General features: G+C 62.3%; 2 protein-coding genes across 2 annotated transcripts in view; one reads left to right on the forward strand and one right to left on the reverse strand.

Moving 5' to 3' along the window:
* ARMH3 (armadillo like helical domain containing 3) overlaps positions 1–14,680 on the reverse strand; it is an 86,551-nt gene extending 71,871 nt beyond the window's left edge. The window contains exons 1-7 of the mRNA XM_059730240.1: positions 14,600–14,680; positions 5,501–5,611; positions 5,252–5,308; positions 4,187–4,333; positions 3,357–3,464; positions 1,788–1,880; positions 1,070–1,144 (exon numbers count right to left, since the gene is read on the reverse strand). Coding sequence (XP_059586223.1) covers positions 1,070–1,144; positions 1,788–1,880; positions 3,357–3,464; positions 4,187–4,333; positions 5,252–5,308; positions 5,501–5,602 — 582 coding nt within the window. The 5' untranslated portion in view covers positions 5,603–5,611; positions 14,600–14,680. The remainder of the gene's footprint in view (positions 1–1,069; positions 1,145–1,787; positions 1,881–3,356; positions 3,465–4,186; positions 4,334–5,251; positions 5,309–5,500; positions 5,612–14,599) is intronic.
* Positions 14,681–15,253: 573 nt separating this feature from the next.
* HPS6 (HPS6 biogenesis of lysosomal organelles complex 2 subunit 3) lies at positions 15,254–18,235 on the forward strand. The gene has a single exon (XM_014603539.3). The coding sequence runs from the start codon at positions 15,254–15,256 to the stop codon at positions 17,669–17,671; it is 2,418 nt and encodes an 805-aa protein (XP_014459025.2). The 3' UTR covers positions 17,672–18,235.
* Positions 18,236–18,497: the final 262 nt, after the last annotated feature.

Raw genomic sequence — 18,497 nt, forward strand, 5'->3', positions numbered from 1 at the left:
GGTCACCCAGCTCTTTCAGCCTGGCCTCGTCCATCGTGCCTCCATTGGTCATTGCTGTCGCTCTGCGCTGGACTCTCTCTAACCTGTCCACGTCCTCCTCGAAGTGCAGGGCCCAGAGCTGGGCACAGGGCTCCAGGGGAGGCCTCCCCGGTGCTGAAGAGTGGGAGATCCCTGCGCCGGATCTGCACCAACGCTCCCGTTCGTACAGCCCGGGAGGCTGCTGACGGCTTCAGCAACAAGAGCATGCTGCTGGCCCATGTTCAGTTCGTGCTCCACGTTCCCCAGGTCCTTCTCTGCATCACGGCGGCCTAGCCCGCTGTTCCCTAGGCTGGATTGATGCACACAACTATTCTGCGCCAAGAGAAGTACGTTGCACTTGTCCTTGCTGAACCTCATCTGATTTCTGGACTTCTCCAGACTCTCCAGGTCCTTCTGGATCCCAGCCCTGCCTTCCAGAGCGTCTGCAACTTGACCCAGCTCGGCGTCATCTGCCAAGTTGCTAAACATGTGCTTGAACACATCACCCAAATCATCAACGACGAAGCTATACAACACGGGACCCAGGACAGACCCCTGGGGACTGCATGCGATACTGCCTCCTAACTAGACATGGAGCCACTGACGACTACTGATTGAGCACAATGATCTAACCAGTTACATACCCACCTCCCAGTGTGCATCTTACACTGTGCTATGGACACACACCCAGTACACGCGCTACATTTTCCCAGTCGAGTTTCTCGCCTTCAAAGTCTAACTTATCCAAGGATGGCAAACGGCTGACTACACTGGCTGACTTTCCAAGCTGGTGCTTCTCTAACATCTGCCATGAAATCAGGCCCGCAAAGCTCTTTTGTTCCTTCCTGAGCAGCAAAGCCTGAAGTGTGAACACCATAAAGCCCAACTGAGACTGAAACCAAGGGACTGGAGTGAAGAGACAGCAGGGATCAAAATCTGCAGCTCAGCTCCAAACATTAGGAGTCAAAACGCCACGTCAGGGAGCGTTGGTGGAAAAGCAGCGAGTGGAGGGTGGAGAGCTCTGGGGAAAGTGCTTTCTGCTTCAGCGTACCTGTAAGATAGCTTCAAAGATGCTGTTGATCATCACGTACTCCAGGATTGTGTTCTGGCTGATGTTGTCTGTCACCTGCATACAAAGAAAGTGTTTGAATGCCCTCGCTGCCGACCCCACCTCCAGCGTGCTGCTACAGCTTCTGTGCCAGGACAAGACATGTCGCCCACTTCGGTGGGCACTCCCATGCAGCCATGAGGATGGGCAGGCATGGGCCAGAGCTGGGAGAGGGGAGAAGGGGCAAGCACAGGCTGCCTTTGCCCTACACCTACTGCCCACATCACAGCTGGTGCATGGGGACCTCCTCTGTGCAGCCGTGTGGGAATGGCAGGAGTAGCAAACTCGTGCAGCAGAAGGGGGTCCGGCTGGGGTCCCTTGTGAGCCAGAGGTTTGCAGAGAAGCCCCCCCCACCCCAACACCAGGTGGTGCCTCCCCTTCTGCCCAGCGGGAAGGGTGCAGAGAGGGACCCTTGCCCTCACCCAGAGGTGGATCCGGGGGTTGGCAATTGCACCCCCTTTGGCCCCTGCTCTACCTAAACTTCAGAACCAACTGCCTGGAAGGGCAGTGGCATTTCCCTTCCGGCAAGGCTGAAGGTGTCAAGGGGGTCACACACAGCCCTGGAGGACCCATCCCACGCCCTCACAGGCACCTCAAGCCCCCTCCGGGCCAAGGGCAGATAATTGGAGCCCCCCAGCAAATGCTCCACGGGGTGATTTACCGTAACCAAGCAGAGGAGCAGCTTCAGGCACAAGCTCTTCAGGCTTTCGGAGCCTTCTGCGCAGAGCAGAGCGTCCAAGCTCTCCATGAGATTCTGGAGGGGAAGGCATGGTTATCACGGGCTCCCACGGGCCAGCAGCCAGCACTGGGTTACAGGCAGTGGCATGGCATGGCTGTGAGTCTGACCACGGCATGCCCTCTCCATAGTACCAGCAAAACCCACCCTGGCCAAGCTCATACATGAAGCCAATGTGGTGGTGTGCATCTGATATGCCCCGATGGCTGCCTGGGGCTCATCCGTGCCTCACCACCAAGTCTTGGTGTTAATAACATCCTGCATAATTGCAGCACACGGTCTGCGAGAACTGCGTTGTTCCCTCTCACTGGGGAGAAGTGGATGGTGCTCAAGCCCCACTGCGGCCCCTGAGGACTCCTGACACCTCCTGGCTGATTCGCACAAAATACTTCATGGTAAAGAGAAAGTCACTAGCAATTTATCATTGATTGTCTCTCACCAGACAAAAGTGGAGAGGTCATGGCATGACACGAGCAGGCTGGCAGTTTAAGACGAACACCAGGATGCTCCGTTTCCCCCGGTCTGGGACTAAATGGGGGAGCTCGTGGCCCCCAGATGTGGTGGGAGCTGAGAGCTCAGCCAGATTCACGCAGGGTCGGACATATGCTTGGAGGAAAGGGCCATTGGTCACTATGGAGCATGGGAGTGAGGGGCACGGCTTCTGCATCAGACCTACCTGGACCTTAAAGGCTGAAAGGGAGAGAGAAGCAGGAAAACCCTGCTCAGACCCAGGTCGCTCTTCCTTCCAGCCTCTGCTCTGCCGCCATGTGACACCAAAGACTGGACACAATGGACCTGGGCTCTGACCCAGTCCATGGTAGCTCTCATGAGGCCAGTGGGCTCAAACCTCTGACCACTATCAGTGTAACACATGTCTAATTTAGCAGCGGCACAATTGGCCGATGGACAGTTAAAATGCAGCTCTAGCAACAGCGCTCATCTGCTCAGAGGAAGGACGCAGGGCTGCAGGCAGCTTCCTGTAGGGTCAGGGGAGTGGGGATTAACTGCCTCCCAGCTGCATCATAGCTTGGCTTAGCCCTGCACCAAAGAGGGCAAAGTTGCCAGGGCCAGCTGCCATGCCCTGCAGGGCAAACAGTACACGGCCACCATCCCAGAGCAGCTGCCGGGGGATAAATCCCCATGCCCTGCTGCCCCACAGTTAATCATCTATATGTCTGCTCCTCGATACCCTGGGGACTCCTGGGGAGAGTCAGCAAGGCATGCAGGACCTCCCATCTACACCACGACGGGGGGCGCTGAGAATGCCAGGAGGAGGGCGACAGGCACAGAAATCAAGCCCAAGTGACCAGGCTGCGATGCAATGGCCTGGGATGAGCTAATGCCCATATGTGGCTTGTTCGTCGTGGCCAATGCATCTAAACCACGCAGTTAAACTTCAGGGAAAGGGACCTCCGCCACCATGCCGGGTCAGTCACGAACCGCTCTGCTCTGAGCCCGGAGCAGTCTTCCCGCCGGCCCCTCCGTGCATCTCACCTTCATGCACAGCTCCGCCTTGTCGAATCCCATGAGCATGTTGATGATGTCGAAGCCCGAGGTGGATTTGTTCTTCTGGTGCACACCACGAATCAAGGCACAGAGCGTCTGCGTGGGGCAGAGGGGAGGGAGTAGCAGAGTCGGGCCGTGCCCACACTGCCCCTGGCCAGCCCCGCTCACGGCCCAGATGCCAAAGACCACCATCAACCTAAACACCCTGCCCCTCCAAGCTGCTCCATCGCCCTCGGGCTCCCAAATCTCAGCATCTCGGCCAGCATTATCCCACCCTGAGCTAACCAGCGCTCCATACAGAGGCATCTTTGCTGCATCTCCTCTCCACAGTCACCTTCGCTGTCTTGCAAAGGCGCACAGCCAGAACCATGTATGAGCAGGGAAGCCTGGGCAAAGCTGGCTGGGGACCCCAAGGAGGGGCTGGGACCCTGTGTTCAGCACCGGTTAGAGTCCCCCATGAGAAAAAAACCTCTCTCGAATGCAGAGAGAATCACGTTCTGCCTATTTAAGGACCCCCAGGGGCAGAGCCATAACACCAGGCAAGTCTGCTGACAGATTTCACTGCCCTTTTATCCTGGCTGTCAGGGATCCCCAAGGGCAGAGGGAGACCGTGTTCCCCTTGGGAGACCCCAAGGACAGCAAGCCTGAGCACCGGGGAGCCCGTCTCTCCCCCGAGGCCCACCCCATCCTCCACCATGCTCCATCAGCCCAGAGCCCAGCTTCAAAACAAGTTCCTGGTCCCTATGTCCGACAGGATCCCCGGTGCCTTGAAGCTAGGCAGGGAGAGAAGCCGAGCGGAGCTTGTCCCCAGCAGATACCTGCAGCGCGTTGACCACCCTGATGGGGTGCTCCTCTGCCAGGGCCTGGATGCAGTGCTGGAACAAGCAGTTAATGTTGTCCTTTATCTTCATGAGCTCCTCGCCATCCAGCGCCTCCAGCTTCCCCTCCAGGTACTCCAGGTTCACCTGCAGAGAAAGGAAGGTCAACGAACCCCATCACAACCCCTCAGTAGAGCATCCCCAAAGCCCCACATTTCCCTCGGCTGTTACACTGCCTGTCCCAAGGAGCAGATCAAGGTTTGCCCTGGAATAACTCCTCATCCCTGCAAGCCTCTGCACCACTGCCCTTGTACCAGACCTCGCAGCTGCAGCAGGGACTCTGCCTTTGGGGGGTGGAGGAAATTTTAGGTCCCGCTTTCCAGAGTGGGCTAGCCGGGGATACCGCTTGCCCAGAGGTCGCTCTTACCATGGGCAATTGGTAAAGAGACAAGCACAGAAAGATAAAAAGGAGAAAAGATGTAGACGAGAAAAACTGACCGTAGGCTTGGAGACAGAGCAGAGACAAGCAGCTTCCTCCCCTCTCATCTGCCTACGCCCGAGCCCTCTGCCAGTATTTTCAGTGTCCAGCCTTCCTGCTGGATCTGTCAGCCCCAACTGCTGGGGACCCTGAACCTCCAAAGCCTGGCGTCCAAAGATCCTGGACGCGTCACAAACAGCCCCCACCAGCACTGCCCACTATAGCAAGAGAGACCCAGCAGTTGTGCCCTCTCTTTCCTTAAGTCTGCACCCCAAGATCTTCTGACGTCCAAAACCACACAGGTGTCTGCAGGCAGAATAACACAACCTGTGCAGCAATAGCAATAACCTACATGGAGCAGCTGAACGTAGGCTTTTCAGCCAGGCCACACATGCCCTATTGGGGAAATAAGGGCAGAAAAACCTTCATGATACCCCACGAGCCCCCAGAACACGACCAGGTTCATGACAAATGCATTTCCCCAGCTGCTGTGGACTCGAGGGGAATGGGAAGAGCTGGGGCAGCCAAACCTGCCAGGCACGTGGAAAACCCCAGGGCACGGGGGCAAGTGTCCCCCCTGCCATCACCTTCATGAGGAACAGCTCCTCCCAGAACCGCGGGTTGCGCTTGCTGGGGTCGTCTATCTGAAAGAGAAGGACATTCCCGTGAGACCCCGTGAGCTGCCACAGCCAGTCACTAGAGCCAACGCGGCTCCCCGGCACCGGGGTGCTCAGAGTCCAGCCTTCCCAGAGCTGTGCCAAACCCCAGCTGGGACCCCCTCCCAGCAACTCCGCCTGGACAGACAGCTGTTTCACCAGGACCCACCGGCCTCTTACCGTGAAGATCTCGTCGTACATGAGCACGACCTTCTCCTTCAGCGGCTTCTTGGAGGCGGAGGATTTCCGCAGCAACCCGCCCTTCTTCTCTGCCAGCGCCATGGCGGCGGCCTGCGGATGAGAGACACCGAACATTGGAAAAAAGGTTTCTCCAAGGGGCCTAGAAGGCAGCTCTCCGTGGACACAGGCAGCCACAGTCCCGGCAGGTCGGACGTGGAGGGGGCACAGGCATGGACTCGGACCCGGGCTCCTACTGCAAAACGAAACGTGGAGACCCGCTGCAGCGCACGGCTACAGAACAACCGACGGAGGGGCAGGTCCCTTCCTCGCTGCTCCGTCCAGGAGCAAGAGGGCTCCTGCTCACCCCTGCAACACGACCTAAGGAGGCTGTTTCCCCAGCAAGGTCCCATTTCGAAGCCCACCGAGCTCCCGGCCTCCATCACACCTGGCAGCAAGCACTCCCGGGGGCACCAGGAAGCAACAGTCCCACCTACGGCTTCTACATGCACTGCCCGGCATCTCGCCCCGATTTGGCGTGTGGGGCCGGGGGAAGGCAGTGCAGAGAGCAGTGCCCGAACCCCTTGCAGGCTCTGGCCCTCTTGCAATTCTGCCCTAGACCCGTGCCTGGAATGGGCGGCAGTGCTGGAAGCCGGGCAAAGGGCAGGGAGGGGGTTCCCCAGCCGTGGTTCTCAACCGGGGGACCACAACAGCCTTCAAAGGGTGCCGCCGGGAGAGAGGAGATAGCACCAGCTCCAGTGAGGAGATCATAGAGAATCACTGAGTCCCAGAGCCATGGGGCTGGCAGGGAGCTGCAGGGTCACATCCAGTCCAGCCCTGCCTAAACCAGCCCAAGCCCATCATCTGAATTCAACATAAGACTACCATCAAGACTAGAGGCTGCCTTTGCCTCGACTCTGCCGTTCGCACCTCATCACCAAGGGAGCTGCACAGACCCCAGCGCCTGTTCAGGCCATGCACCCATTATACAGGGGAGGCAAATACGCTGCAAACTCTCCCAGGCTCGCCCAGCCTCTGGGAGTCTTCAGCCCCCCGGCCCGGGGAAGCGCGATCTCCAGCGCCGGGCGCCTGAGCCACTGCATGGGGGGAGCTCGGCCTTCCCTTGGCCAACAGGGTTGAAGGATGCCTGGACCCCAGCTCTGGAGCTGAGATCTGGGGTCCCTCGGCTGTGGGCACGGGGTCAGACTGCGTGATGGCCACTAGACTGAGAGGTTACCTGCAGCAGATGGGCACCTCCCCAGCCTACCATGCCCTTAAATACAACATCAACACCTAGGTTTTGGTCAAACAAAGGAGAAAAAGGTAAGGCACTCTTCAATCCTCTTGCCAGCTTCCTTCTCGGACCTGGTACTGTTTGCTCAGGGCATCATGGGAATGAAGACGCCATCCCAATTGTACAAGTAATTGGGAACAGAGTGGCTCCTATTCAAAAGCCAATCAAAAACCAAGCCTAGATGGCCCGTAACTGGCTTCCCAAAGAGAATCACAAGTTTCTGTATCCAAGACAGCCCCCGCCTCCAAACACACCCGTCCACACGCGCACCGGTAATTGGATTACCACTAATGAATCTCAATGGCAAAGCTGATCAGCCAGCTGGCATTGCTTTGGGGTCATCAAGTCAAGGAAAAGGAAGTCAATACGCCCCACATCCACCCCGCGACAGGGAGACATGCAGTGTGTTTCAGTGCCTTGGCCCCACGTCTAGGAAGCTGGCGGTGAAATCCCACGTGAAATAGGAACGAGGATTTGGTCAGCTCTGTGCTGATGTTAGAGAGACTGCAGGCAATGCTGACTGCTTGCAGCCCCTGGTCCCCCGTACCTCGGTGGAAGAAGCAGAAATCTCCACTCCCCACCAAAGCCTGGACTAAAGCAGGGACAGGCAGTGGACGCAGCTTGCTCTTGGCGTACAGGCAGGTGTACGGTACGTTGGGCAATAGGAATAGGTCCATGTAACAAAACCTGCCCAGAGCCACGGAGGAGTCCCACAGCTGTGCAGAGTACAGGAGCTGAGTGAATGCAACATCACGGCGTAAGCTTTGCAGGCATGAGCAGAGGGATGTAGCGAGCCGTTCTGCCAATTGGCTGCAGTCAGCAAGCTTTTCTTCTAGACATAGCCCAGGCACCACAGCTCTAGTAGCTTCATGTTCACAGAAATCATAGGACCCAGAGCCACGGGGCTGGCAGGGAGCTGTGGGGTCACGTCCAGTCCCCGCCCTGCCCGAGGCAGGATCAGCCCCAGCCAAGCCAGTGGCCCCAAACCTTGGAGCCACAAAACAGTCGCCCCCGACAGCCCCAGATTGCACCTGCCACTGCCCCCAGGATACCTGCCCTGGCACTCGCCAACATCCTGCTGCTGCCAGGGGGGTCATGGACGCTGCAGAGAGCCCAGGCCAAAGCTGGGGCTGTGCCCCTGCTGCACCCAGGAACCCCAGCCCTGGCGCTCCAGACCATGCGGGTGCCGTGCCAGCCACCCCCTCCGCCCCACTGGGCACCTCGATACCCACAGAAAGTAGAAGCAGCCCCGGCAAGGCGGAGGCTGAGACTCCACCCGTCACCCAGCCCCCATTCCCAACACACATTCGATATGGCCACGGTTACAGGACACGCGTGAACTGGGAGCCACGGCAGGTGCCCACGTGGGGCTGCTGGAGAACCCAGGAACTCTGGACCTTTGCATTTAGCGTCCAACCCTGAGCGCTGTGTCCACAAGGCCTTTGGCGGGTCACATATTCATCTCACGGAGTGCTGCTGCCTGGGCAAAAACAGCAGTGATCAGCCTTTTTGTGCCGCGAGCAGGATGTCAGCAGTGAAGGGCAGAGTTAACAGCCAGCGCTGCCGCGCCACCAAACGTCCTGACCACTTGGAGCCACGCAGGCTGCGTGCCACAGGCCGGAATCAGCCCTCGGGCCGGGACTCGGGCAGTCCTGGACTCAGCCGAAAGATTAAGCGAAGGCACCAAAAAGGAGCTGGGGAAAAGCAGAACAAACGATGTGATAAGAACAGGAAAGAAATAACAACCCGCCTGCAAACAAAGAAGCTGATCCAGCGAGGGGAGTGAGAAAGACCCCAGCGATGGCAGAGAGGGAAGGAACAGAAGATGCAGGCGCGCCAGCTGGGCAAGGGAGACAAGGAGGACGGATGTCTCCAGGGAAAGGAGGCAGGGCAGATATGCACCTACAAAATAAGATGATATGGAGAGAAAGCACAAGCTGCTGAGCACCCACACTCAGTGCATCAGATGCCGCGAAAGGACGTCCGTGCACAAAGCAAGGGGACGAAGAGAGAGGTTAGAATAGAAAGGACAAGGGAGAGGGGAGAGAGAAGGGGCTGTGCAAGGAAAGAAAAGCAAGCAAGTGTTAAACCCATGGGAGCAAAGTGGGGTCACAAAAGCTAATTCAGGCAGAGATGGGGCTCCCTAGCTCCTGCTGAAGCCAGACTTAGTGCAGCCCAGTCTTGGAGGGTCTCTTAGTTTCATAGCTGGTCAGGTCGGACCCCCTGCCATGGCAGGAAAGAGTATTGGGGTCAAACGACCCCAGCTAGGTGTTCATCCAGTCTCCTTTTGAAGGAGTAGGAGCCAGCACCACTTCTCTTGGAAGTTGGTTCCAGATCCTAGCCGCCCTGACAGTGAAGTAGCGCCTCCTGATGTCTCATCTGAATCTGCCCTCTGCCAGCTTGTGTCCGGTATTTCTAGTCACTCCTGGGAGTGCTCGGGGGAACAGGGACTCCCCCAGTGCCTGCTGGTCCCCTCTGACTGGTTTGTAAACGGCCACCAGGTCCCCCTCAGCCTTCTCTTGTGGCAGCTGAACAGGTTCAGGTCCTGTCGCCTCTCCTCGTAGGGCCTGCCCTGCTGTCTCCGATCATGCGGATGACCTCCACTGGACCCTCTCCATGCTGTCCACATCCTTCCTGAAGTGCGACACCCAGACCTGGACACAGTACTCCAGCTGTGGCCTGACCAGTGTCGCATCGAGGGGGAGGATCACCTCCTTGGACCTGCTCGAGATGCATCTGTGGATGCACGACAAGGTGCGGTTGGCCTTCCTGACCATGTCCCCACACTGTCGGCCCGTGTTCATTCTGGCATCAATGATGACTCCAAGGTCCTTTTCTGCCTCTGCACTGACGAGAAGGGAGTTCCCCAGCCTGTAGGTCTGCTGCTGGGTCTTCCTCCCCAGGTGCAGCACCTTGCACTTGTCAGTGTTGAACCCATCCTGTTCTCATCCGCCCACCCCTGGAACCTGCCTAGGTCCAATTGCAGCCTATTCCTCTCTTCTAGTGTGCCCACTTCCCCCCACATCTTAGTGTCGTCTGCAAATTTGAACAAGGTGCTTTTCACCCCCTCCTCCAAGTCGCTCATGAAGATGTTGAACAGTGCGGGCCCGAGGACCAAGCTCTGGGGGACCCCACTGCCCACAGCCCTCCTGCTCGAATAAGACCCGTCCCCCACCACCTCTGGGTGCGGCCCTCCAGCCAGTTAGTGACCCATCTGACTGTGTAGGTGTCGACACCACTGTCCCCGAGTTTTTTAATGAGAATGAGGTGAGAGACTGTGTCGAAGGCCTTCCTGAAGTCCAGAAAGACTACGTCCACCGCGACACCTGCGTCCAGGGATTGTGTGACCTGGTCGTAGAAGGCCACCGGGTTGGTCTGACAGGACCTGCCTCGAACGAACCCATGTTGGTTGCCCCTGAGCATACACTCCCCTTCTGGCCCCTCGTGGACATGTGCCAGGATAACTCTCTCAAAAAGCTTCCCCAGGACCGAGGTAAGACTAACAGGCCTGTAGTTTCCTGGGTCCTCCTTCCTCCCTTTTTTGAAAATGGGGACCACAATGGCCCTTTTCGAGTCCCCTGGCACCTCGCCAGAGCACAACGAGTGCTTGTAGAGCCATGCTGGGGTCCCGCAGTGACCTCTGCAATTCCCTCAGCACCCTGGGGTGGAGATCGGCAGGACCTGCTCAGTTGAACACATCCAGTCCCTCCAGGAGTTCCCCGACTAGGTCCTCACTGACCCTGGGCCTGGGCGCGCCTCCCTGGGGCCTACAGCGGTCCCGATGTGGGGGGTGACCCGGTCCCTGCTTAGGAAAATGGAGGCAAAGAAATTATTAAATAGGTTAGCTTTGTCATCTGGTGCGAGGACCAGATTTCCTAGTGTGTCTTGCAGAGGCCCCACGTTATCCGGTACCCAGTTCCTCGATGCCCAGTCAAACTAGTCTTCAAATGTTTTTCGGCCTGAGAACGGCCGCCCAAGGTCAGCGATGGGGTGTCCAGGGAGGGTGAAGCACTGGCCACAGACTCACATCTCTCTCTTCAGCTGAAGTCAGAGCAGCGTTGGTCCATTCAGGCAAGCAGGGATCTCCCCGTCGGTCCAACGCAGACAGCAGACCGGCCGGGGACTGTCCAAGCGACTGCTCTGAGCTTTTGCCGCTCAACGTGGATTGAGCTGTTCCTTTGGCACGGCATGCCAGCTCCAGGACGCTGCGTGCAGGTGACAGCCTCTAACAACAGACCCAGGCAGGGCGAACACCAAGGGCAATGGTGAGCAAGAGGCTGGTCAGAGCACGCCCCATGGCTCCGAACAAGTGCTTGCACAGCTGGGCGTGCTCGTATTGGCAGAGGATCGCGCTGTGGCCCGTGCCCCTGTGCAGAGCCCAAGGTCTGCTGTGTAACATCTATTCTTTGACTGGCAACACACCCGAGATGGATGCTGTACCTGACCGTTGTGCTCAGCCCTGGGGAAGGGCAACCTGTGCCCGGGAAACTCCTCTAACATCTCTCCCAGCTCTGCCATGGATCCGATAGAAGATAGCACCAAACCAACCTGGCTTCCCCGATCCAGGCCAGCCAGTGCCATCCTGTGGTCCATCAAGGCAACGTGGCATCCTCAAACGCTCGCCTCTTGAGACAGCAGGGTTTTCGGGGCTGGGAAAGGCACGATGCTGGAATCAAGCTTGTACTCGATCTGCAAGTCCGAGGTCCAGGGCTCGTCTTTCGGCTTTACTGTTCAGTAGCGCTAGTGCCCTGAAAGCCTGGGATGTGCTAGGGGATCATCTTGATTTAAAAGGTAATATCTCTGGGCCCAGCACCGCTAGGGACTGGACTCAGCCATGCAAATGGCTCCGAGATGGGCGACCGTCCCACACCCCCGCACCGTGGACGGCTGTTCTGTTCTCTGTACAATGGCATGCCCGAGGCTGCTGGGATGGGCACCGCGTTTATCTCTTCACCAGGACCCCCCCCATAGCACATGCACTCAGTGAGCTGGTAAAGCGCACAATCCCAGAGCCGTGGCGCTGGCAGGGAGCTGTGGGGTCACATTCAGTCCCAGCCCTGCCTGGGGCAGGATCAGGCCTGTCCAAAGCAGCACAGACAAACCCTGTGTCTGACCTCGAAGCAAAACTAGTCACCCTGACACAGCCCAGGCATCGCCCCCACCTCTGCCCCTGCCCCTGGATACAGGGGGGCTGAGGCCACCAACATCCTGCTGCTGCCAAGGGGGTTCACAGACACTGCAGAAAGCCCGTGCCCCCACTGCAGAGGAAGGCAAACCCCCCCCCCAGTCCACACCAGTCTGAGCAGGGGGAAAATCCCTTCCTGCCCCAGTGCAGCGCGGGGCTGAGCCCGAGCGCAGGGGCAAGACCCTCCAGCCAGGACCCTTGCAGGGTTGTTGCCAGCAGGAGCATTGGCCCAGCCCAGCCCCAGCACCTAGTACGTAGCTTTGTAACAGTGACTGGCCAAACAGCTGCACGTGACCCCACAGCCTATGTCAGGAGTTCTCCACCTGGTTGGAGCCCAGGCCCCGCTTGGAAAACGCCACACTGTTCGTCTACCCTCTTCTTTGACTAGAGAAAAATCCTAGAGCAACCTCCCTGTTGCAAAGAACTCAACAGCCGGGCAGAGCAGCGTTCGCACTCTGGATCCCTGTCGGAAGCCTCTGGGTTTATCTTGTGTATCACATTTGCACGCACCCCTGCCAGTGCGACCACGGCACAGCACCCCACGGCACCCCTGAAAGCATCTCGCGGCCCCCCAGGCTGTAGCTGCACCCAGATGAGGATCACTGGTCAACGCGCGCTCATCTTGCCGACCAAGCCTCTGCCCTCACACAACGAGCTAGAGACCGCGGGAAGACTTCACTCAACGGACTGGGCTTGGACCAAGGAGAGAGATGGAAGTGGCTGGGACGTTCTTCCTACCCCAGCTGCAAGACACAGAGACAGGAGGAGTTGGAGAACTCCCAGGACAAATCTGAGAAGGGTTTTTTTGCAGATATCTTTTCTTGGAGCCAATGTCTAGGTGGAAGAGATGCTAGACAAGGCTTCAAGCACAGAGCGCCCTTCAGCAGGCCTGGGAAAGAAGCAGGTAGAGACAAAAGCAGCTTTGGGCAGGAAGGGAAGTGAGTCAGTGCTTCCCCAACAAGGGGGTGGGTTGTAGCCACAGGCAAGCCACGGCTGGGGAGCGGCCCTGGGCGGACTGGATCTCCGATGCAGAAGCAAAGCCCAGCCCAGGACGCTCCCCTATAGCAAGGGAAGTGATGGAGGGCTCCAGCCTCCCCCCGGGAAGGCGTGCTGGACGGCCGCTCAGGTCGTGTGAGGGGTTTTTGTATGATCTGCCACCTCCTGTGCTTTATCCTCCAAGTCAAAAGCAAAGCCGTGCTCAGCGACCCCATGCAAAGGCAGCCTCAGACTGCTTACGCCTATTGCCGGGCTCCTAAAGGGGTCAACCCCCGAGGCAGCCACTTTTCTGAGCACTTTGCACGAACCACCCCTCTCACCTGGCCCCAAGTTTCACACATAGTCAGGGCCGTATCCAAGCCCTGCAGCATCCGTCCGGGAGCACGGAAACAGCTGGGAAGGGGATCTCGTCTCCCGATCCACCTAGAAAGCGCCCAGCACGCTGTGCAAACGGGGCGAGAGAACTCGAACCGTTCGGGCTTCTCGCCGCCGAGTCGGCCCTTCCCACGTCGGACGTCCTGCAGCGTTGCAGCCAGGACGGCGCCGGGACCGTGCGAGAGGCAAGAAAGTCTCTCTGTACCGCTCCAGTGACCGAGCAGGCCCAGCTTCCCCAGAGCGCCCAAGCCACCAGCGACAACCACGTCGACCTTTCAGGTTTGCTCACTGGTTACAAAGGGTCAGAGCTGGCGTCCCCCCTCCTGCGTGCGGGAACACGGCTCTCCCCTGCCCAGGACGGGGGCACACGTGCACACACCCGGTCTGGCCTACAGCGTGCACCATGGCCGTGCACCAGGGAAGGGCATGCCGCCGGGCCGCCACTCGGCACAGCCCACCGCGGCGGGCACGGGTTACACCCCTGCGCTCCTGCCCGCTTCGCAACCACGCTGCAGTCCGGCCCTTCCTCCCCTCCCACGCGGACTGGAGCCCCCCTCCAGAGCCAGCACGGGGCCACGGGCGCCGCACGCTGCACCCCCTTCCTGCTGGGTCAGCTCTTCAGCCCGGAGCGCCGTGTCCCTTCGCGCGCACCCCACAAGCGCCTCTGCCGTCCGGCCACCGCGCTCCACCTCCATCCTCTCGCCGCTGCGCGGACGGGCGAGCCGGCCACGGCCAGCCCCACGCGGACGCCGCCAAGCCCCCTCCAGGAGGGATTCCTCCGAGGCCAAACGCCCCGTGGGCCCCCGCTGGACCCCGCGCCCCCTCGGGCGACACCGGCTCTCGGCATCTCTTGGCCCACTCTGAAGACCGCGGCGGGGCTCCCGCGCCAGCCACCTCCGCGTGCTCGAGACCCCTTCGCACCCTCCACGCACCGCGCGGCACCCCGGGGTGTCTGCCCCCGCGTCTGGGCCCCGACCCAGCGAGGGGTGGGGCAGGGGCAGGGGCTCCCCCGCCAGGGCTGCGCTGGGGGCCAATAGGCACCCCCAGGGCTGCATGGGGGGCAGGTGGGGCCCCCCAGGTGTGCATGGGGGCAGGTGGGGCCCCCCAGGTGTGCATAAAGAGACAGGTGGGACCCCCCTGAAATGCGTGGGGGCAGGTGGGGCCCCCCAGGGCTGCATGGGGGGAGGGGAGGGGCGAGGGGCGGGGCGCTGCAGGCGGGCGGGGGAGGGGGCGGGGGTCGCCTGGGTCTTACCTGCGGGGCGAGCGGCTCCGGCTGCCAGCGCGCAGGCGCCAACGCCCCGCCGCGCACGCGCCCTGCCGGCCGGCCGGGCCCCGCCCTCCCGCGCGGTCCTAGCGCCGGGCCGGTGCTGGGATGTTCCGTACCCGAGAGCTGCCAGGGGCGGGTAGGCGCACAAGTGCTCGTGCAAGCGCGCGTGACCAGGCACGTGCACAGCCCTCGTGCACGCACCGGCGCGTGCAAACACAAGGGTGGGCGCGGCAATAAACGCGCGTGCAAGCTGCAGTATAAATGCGCGTGCAAGCCACCCCCACCCCACCCCGCATACACACGCGCGCACACACTGTCCCAGCCGGCCCCGGGCGGAGCAGCGGGCGGAGCCGTGCCGTGCCCGGCCCGGGACGGAAGTGGGAGCGGAAAGCCCGCGCCTCGTGACTGCGCTGCAGGCGGGCAGCGGGGGTGGCAGTGCGGTGCTCGGGGCTGCGCGGGGGTGCAGCGGGGTGGCGCTGCGGGCGGGGTGCAGCGGGGCTGGCAGTGTGGGGTGGCGCTGCGGGCGGGGTGCAGCGGGGGTGGCAGTGTGGGGTGGCGCTGCGGGCGGGGTGCAGCGGGGGTGGTGCTGCGGGCGGGGTGCAGCGGGGGTGCGGGCGGGGTGCCCGGGGGTGCGGGGGGATGCGGCGCGGCGGGGCGCTGCGGCCGGTGTGGGAGCTGAGCGCGGCGGGGCCGGGCCGGCGGCTGCGGGCGCTGCTGGGCGGGGGCGGGGGCGCGGTGCGGGGCAGCCCGGACGGGCGGCACCTGGTGCTGCGTCCCGCGGCCCCGGAGCCGGCGGTGCTGGCGCTGTCGCTGGCGCTGTGGCGGGGCGGCGCGGAGGGGGCGGGCGAGCACGCGTGGCGGGCGGGCGCGGAGGGGGACGGGGCGGTGGCGGGGGTGGCGTTCGTGGGCACGCCGTGGGCGCTGGCCGTGGTGTGGGAGCGCGGGCGCGCGGAGCTGTGGCGCCCGGTGCCGGCAGTGGGCTGGCGCCTGCTGCAGAGCCTGGAGCTGTGCCAGGGCGCCCGCGCCCGCGTGGTGTCGGTGGGCAGCCAGGGCGCCGGCCTGGTGTGGTGCGAGGAGCGCCCGCCCATGGACGCCCCCGCGGCGCCGGCCCGCGCCGCCCTGCGCTACTGCGTCTGCACCCGGGCGCTGGAGGTGGCGGAGCAGGGCGCGCGCCTGGGCCCCGTGCGCATCGTGCTGCACAACTGCCCCTGCTACCGCATCCTGGCCTCGCCGCGCCACGTCTTCCTGCTGCCCGCCCCGGACGCTCACGCCGGCGCCGCCAAGCTGCTGCTGGTCTGGTGCCCGCAGGAGAGCCGCCTGGCTCTGGTTGCGCCCGCCCGAGGGCTCCTCCGCAGCCACCCCCTGCCGCCCGCGGGAGAGCTGGACTTCAAGAAGCTGGTGGCGGGGTGCGCGGGGCTCCTGCCCGCCCTGGACCCGCTGGACATCCACACCTGCGCCCTGTCGGACTCGGGGGACCTGCTGCTGCTCAGCCCCCGGGGCGCCGTGGACCTGCTGCAGCCCAACGGCGCCCAGCGCTGCGTCTTTGACTTGGGGGGCAGCGCGCTGGCCCCAGGAGACCCGGCGCAGCTGCACGCACGGGGCGGCACCTTGGCCTGCGCACTGGCCGGACTGCTGTACCTTGTCGACCTGGGCAGCGGGCGGCTGCTGGACAAGATGGTGCTGAGCACCAAGGAGGTACACTTCCTGGAGGACGAGGAGGAGCTGCAGCTCCTCATGCCGACGGGGATCTACAGCTACGTCCCCCGCGGCGCGGAGCCGGGCGGGCGCCCAGAGCCCCCGCTGTCCGAGCTGGTCTTCCAGGAGGCCTGCAAGTACTACCAGCGTCGCAGCCTCAGCAGCGCGCCACTGACGGTGGAGAAGCTGCGCAAGGGCGGCATGTTCCAGGCGCCCATCGCGCTGGCGGCCATCCTGCACCACGGCCTGCGTCCCCAGCACGAGCCGCCCCATGGGCTCCCGGGGCCCCACGCCAAGCTGCTGAGCGCCCTGAGCCTGGAGCTGCAAAGCTACCGCAGCCTGGAGGTGCTGAAGGCCTGCGTGGTGGGCGCGCCAGAGGGCGAGGTGGACAGCTACTGCGAGGAGCTGGTGGAGCAGGAGCTCACCCGCCTCCTGCACTCGGAGCTGGACCCGGACAACCTGGCCTACCTGAACACCATCTTCCGCTCCTTTCCCCGGGCCGCCTGGAAAGCCGTGCGCGCCAGCCTGCAGCTGCGGCAGGGCACCGACGGGCTCCTGGTTGCCCGGGCCACGCCGGACATCTGGAAGAAGGTGCTGGGGGGCCCGGTGGTGCGGGAGGTGGAGGGGGGCTGCAATGGGGTGCTCCCGCTCTTCGAGCTCATCTGTGGCTCCCTGCACCGCTACAAGCCCGCGTGGCTGCCGCGCTTCGTGGCACTGACACAGCAGTATGCCGGCACTGCATGGCCCTACGGCAGCCAGGACGGGCCCGAGGGCCGCGTGCCCCTCTATAAGCGGGCGCTGGCCGTGCTGACCCGGCGGGCCGGGGCTGCAGGCGATGAGGACCTGGAGATCGATCTGCTGCTGTGCAGCGCGCGGCCCAAGGCTGTGCTCCAGGCCGTGCAGCTCCTCGTGCGGCTGCGGCACTGGTCCCGTGTGCTGGAGGCTGCCCGCCGCTTCTGCCCACGCAGCCCCTTGCTCAACAAGGAGATCTTCGCCACGCTCCTGGCCGAGGTGGCCCAGCACCGCGAGCTGGACCCGCACCTGGGCGCCTTGTGGGATCTGTGCCCCCCAGACCTGGCAGCCACCGACATCCTCGCCATTGTTCTGCAGCACCTGCCCAGCCCCGTGGTGGGCGAGCCGGCTCCCTTCGCTGCTGCCCCGGGCACCCCGCTGACCGTGGGACTGCTGAAACCGCTGCTGCAGCGCGTGGCACAGTGCCCACGGGCCCAGGACGAGCTCTACGCCAATGCCCTGCAGAGCCCCGGCATCCCCCCGCCCACCCCACCCCGGGAGCGCCGGGCAGGTGCCAAGCTGGCCCCAAGGACTGCCACGCTCGGGCTGGACCAAGGCGGTGCCGTGTGAATGGCGCTGGGGAGGGGGCACCTGGGGAGGGTCGAGGGCTAGGAGCTCCAGCATGCCCCGGTCCGTGGCACTGGAGCCAGCCCCAGGGCAGGGTGAAAGACTAGATCGGGACCAGCAGGGCCCTAAGTGCTTCGGGGCAGGGGCTCAGCTTCCTCTCTCTGTCCTACGCACCAGGCCTCTCAGACCAGCTCCGGTAGCTCGAGTGCTCGTGGCCCTTCCTTAGCGAGCAGCCGTGCCGCACCGAGGAGCGAGCAGAGCCACGGGGGAGCTCCGTGCCAGGGCCTGCAGGCTGTCCAGGCCTAACCCCCCTCCACCTTTGCCCCCGAGCCGGCTCAGACACCGAGCACTTTGTGAGGCCCTCCCTGCCTTTCTGCTGCCTCAGCTCCGCAGGAGCGGGTAACCTGAGACAGCCGGGCCGGCCGCTCCCGGCAGACTGCCACACTCCAGACACTAATGCACGGCCCCTGGTGACAGGGGGGCCCTGTCTCGACCCCCCTCGAGGACACGGTCACACACCCCTCGAGCACCTGGACTGGAAACCGGACAATAAAGGTTGCTGACGCAGCACTGGGGCAAGAGACTCGTCGTGTTCAGGGGCTGATGTAGCTACGGGCTGCTGCACCATGAGGGGGGTCCTGCTGTGCTGTGGGGGCAACCCCCAGCACTGCCCCCCACCCCAGCCCCTCGGGGTACGTCCCTCCAGCACCCGCTCCAGGAGCCTGTGAGCTGCCCCCAGAGCCAGGGAGCTTGGCTGTGGAAGCAAGAGGAAGGCACTTGGCCTCCCTGGTGCGGGACACGCAGTGTAGACAGGCCCCCGGCACATTGC

The sequence above is a fragment of the Alligator mississippiensis genome, chromosome 6 (genome assembly GCF_030867095.1).
Source record: "Alligator mississippiensis isolate rAllMis1 chromosome 6, rAllMis1, whole genome shotgun sequence".
NCBI classification, from domain to species: domain Eukaryota; kingdom Metazoa; phylum Chordata; order Crocodylia; family Alligatoridae; genus Alligator; species Alligator mississippiensis.

Coding starts and splice junctions, on each gene's coding strand:
- HPS6 (XM_014603539.3), top strand. CDS start 15,254: ATGCGGCGCGGCGGGGCGCTGCGGCCGGTGTGGGAGCTGAGCGCGGCG.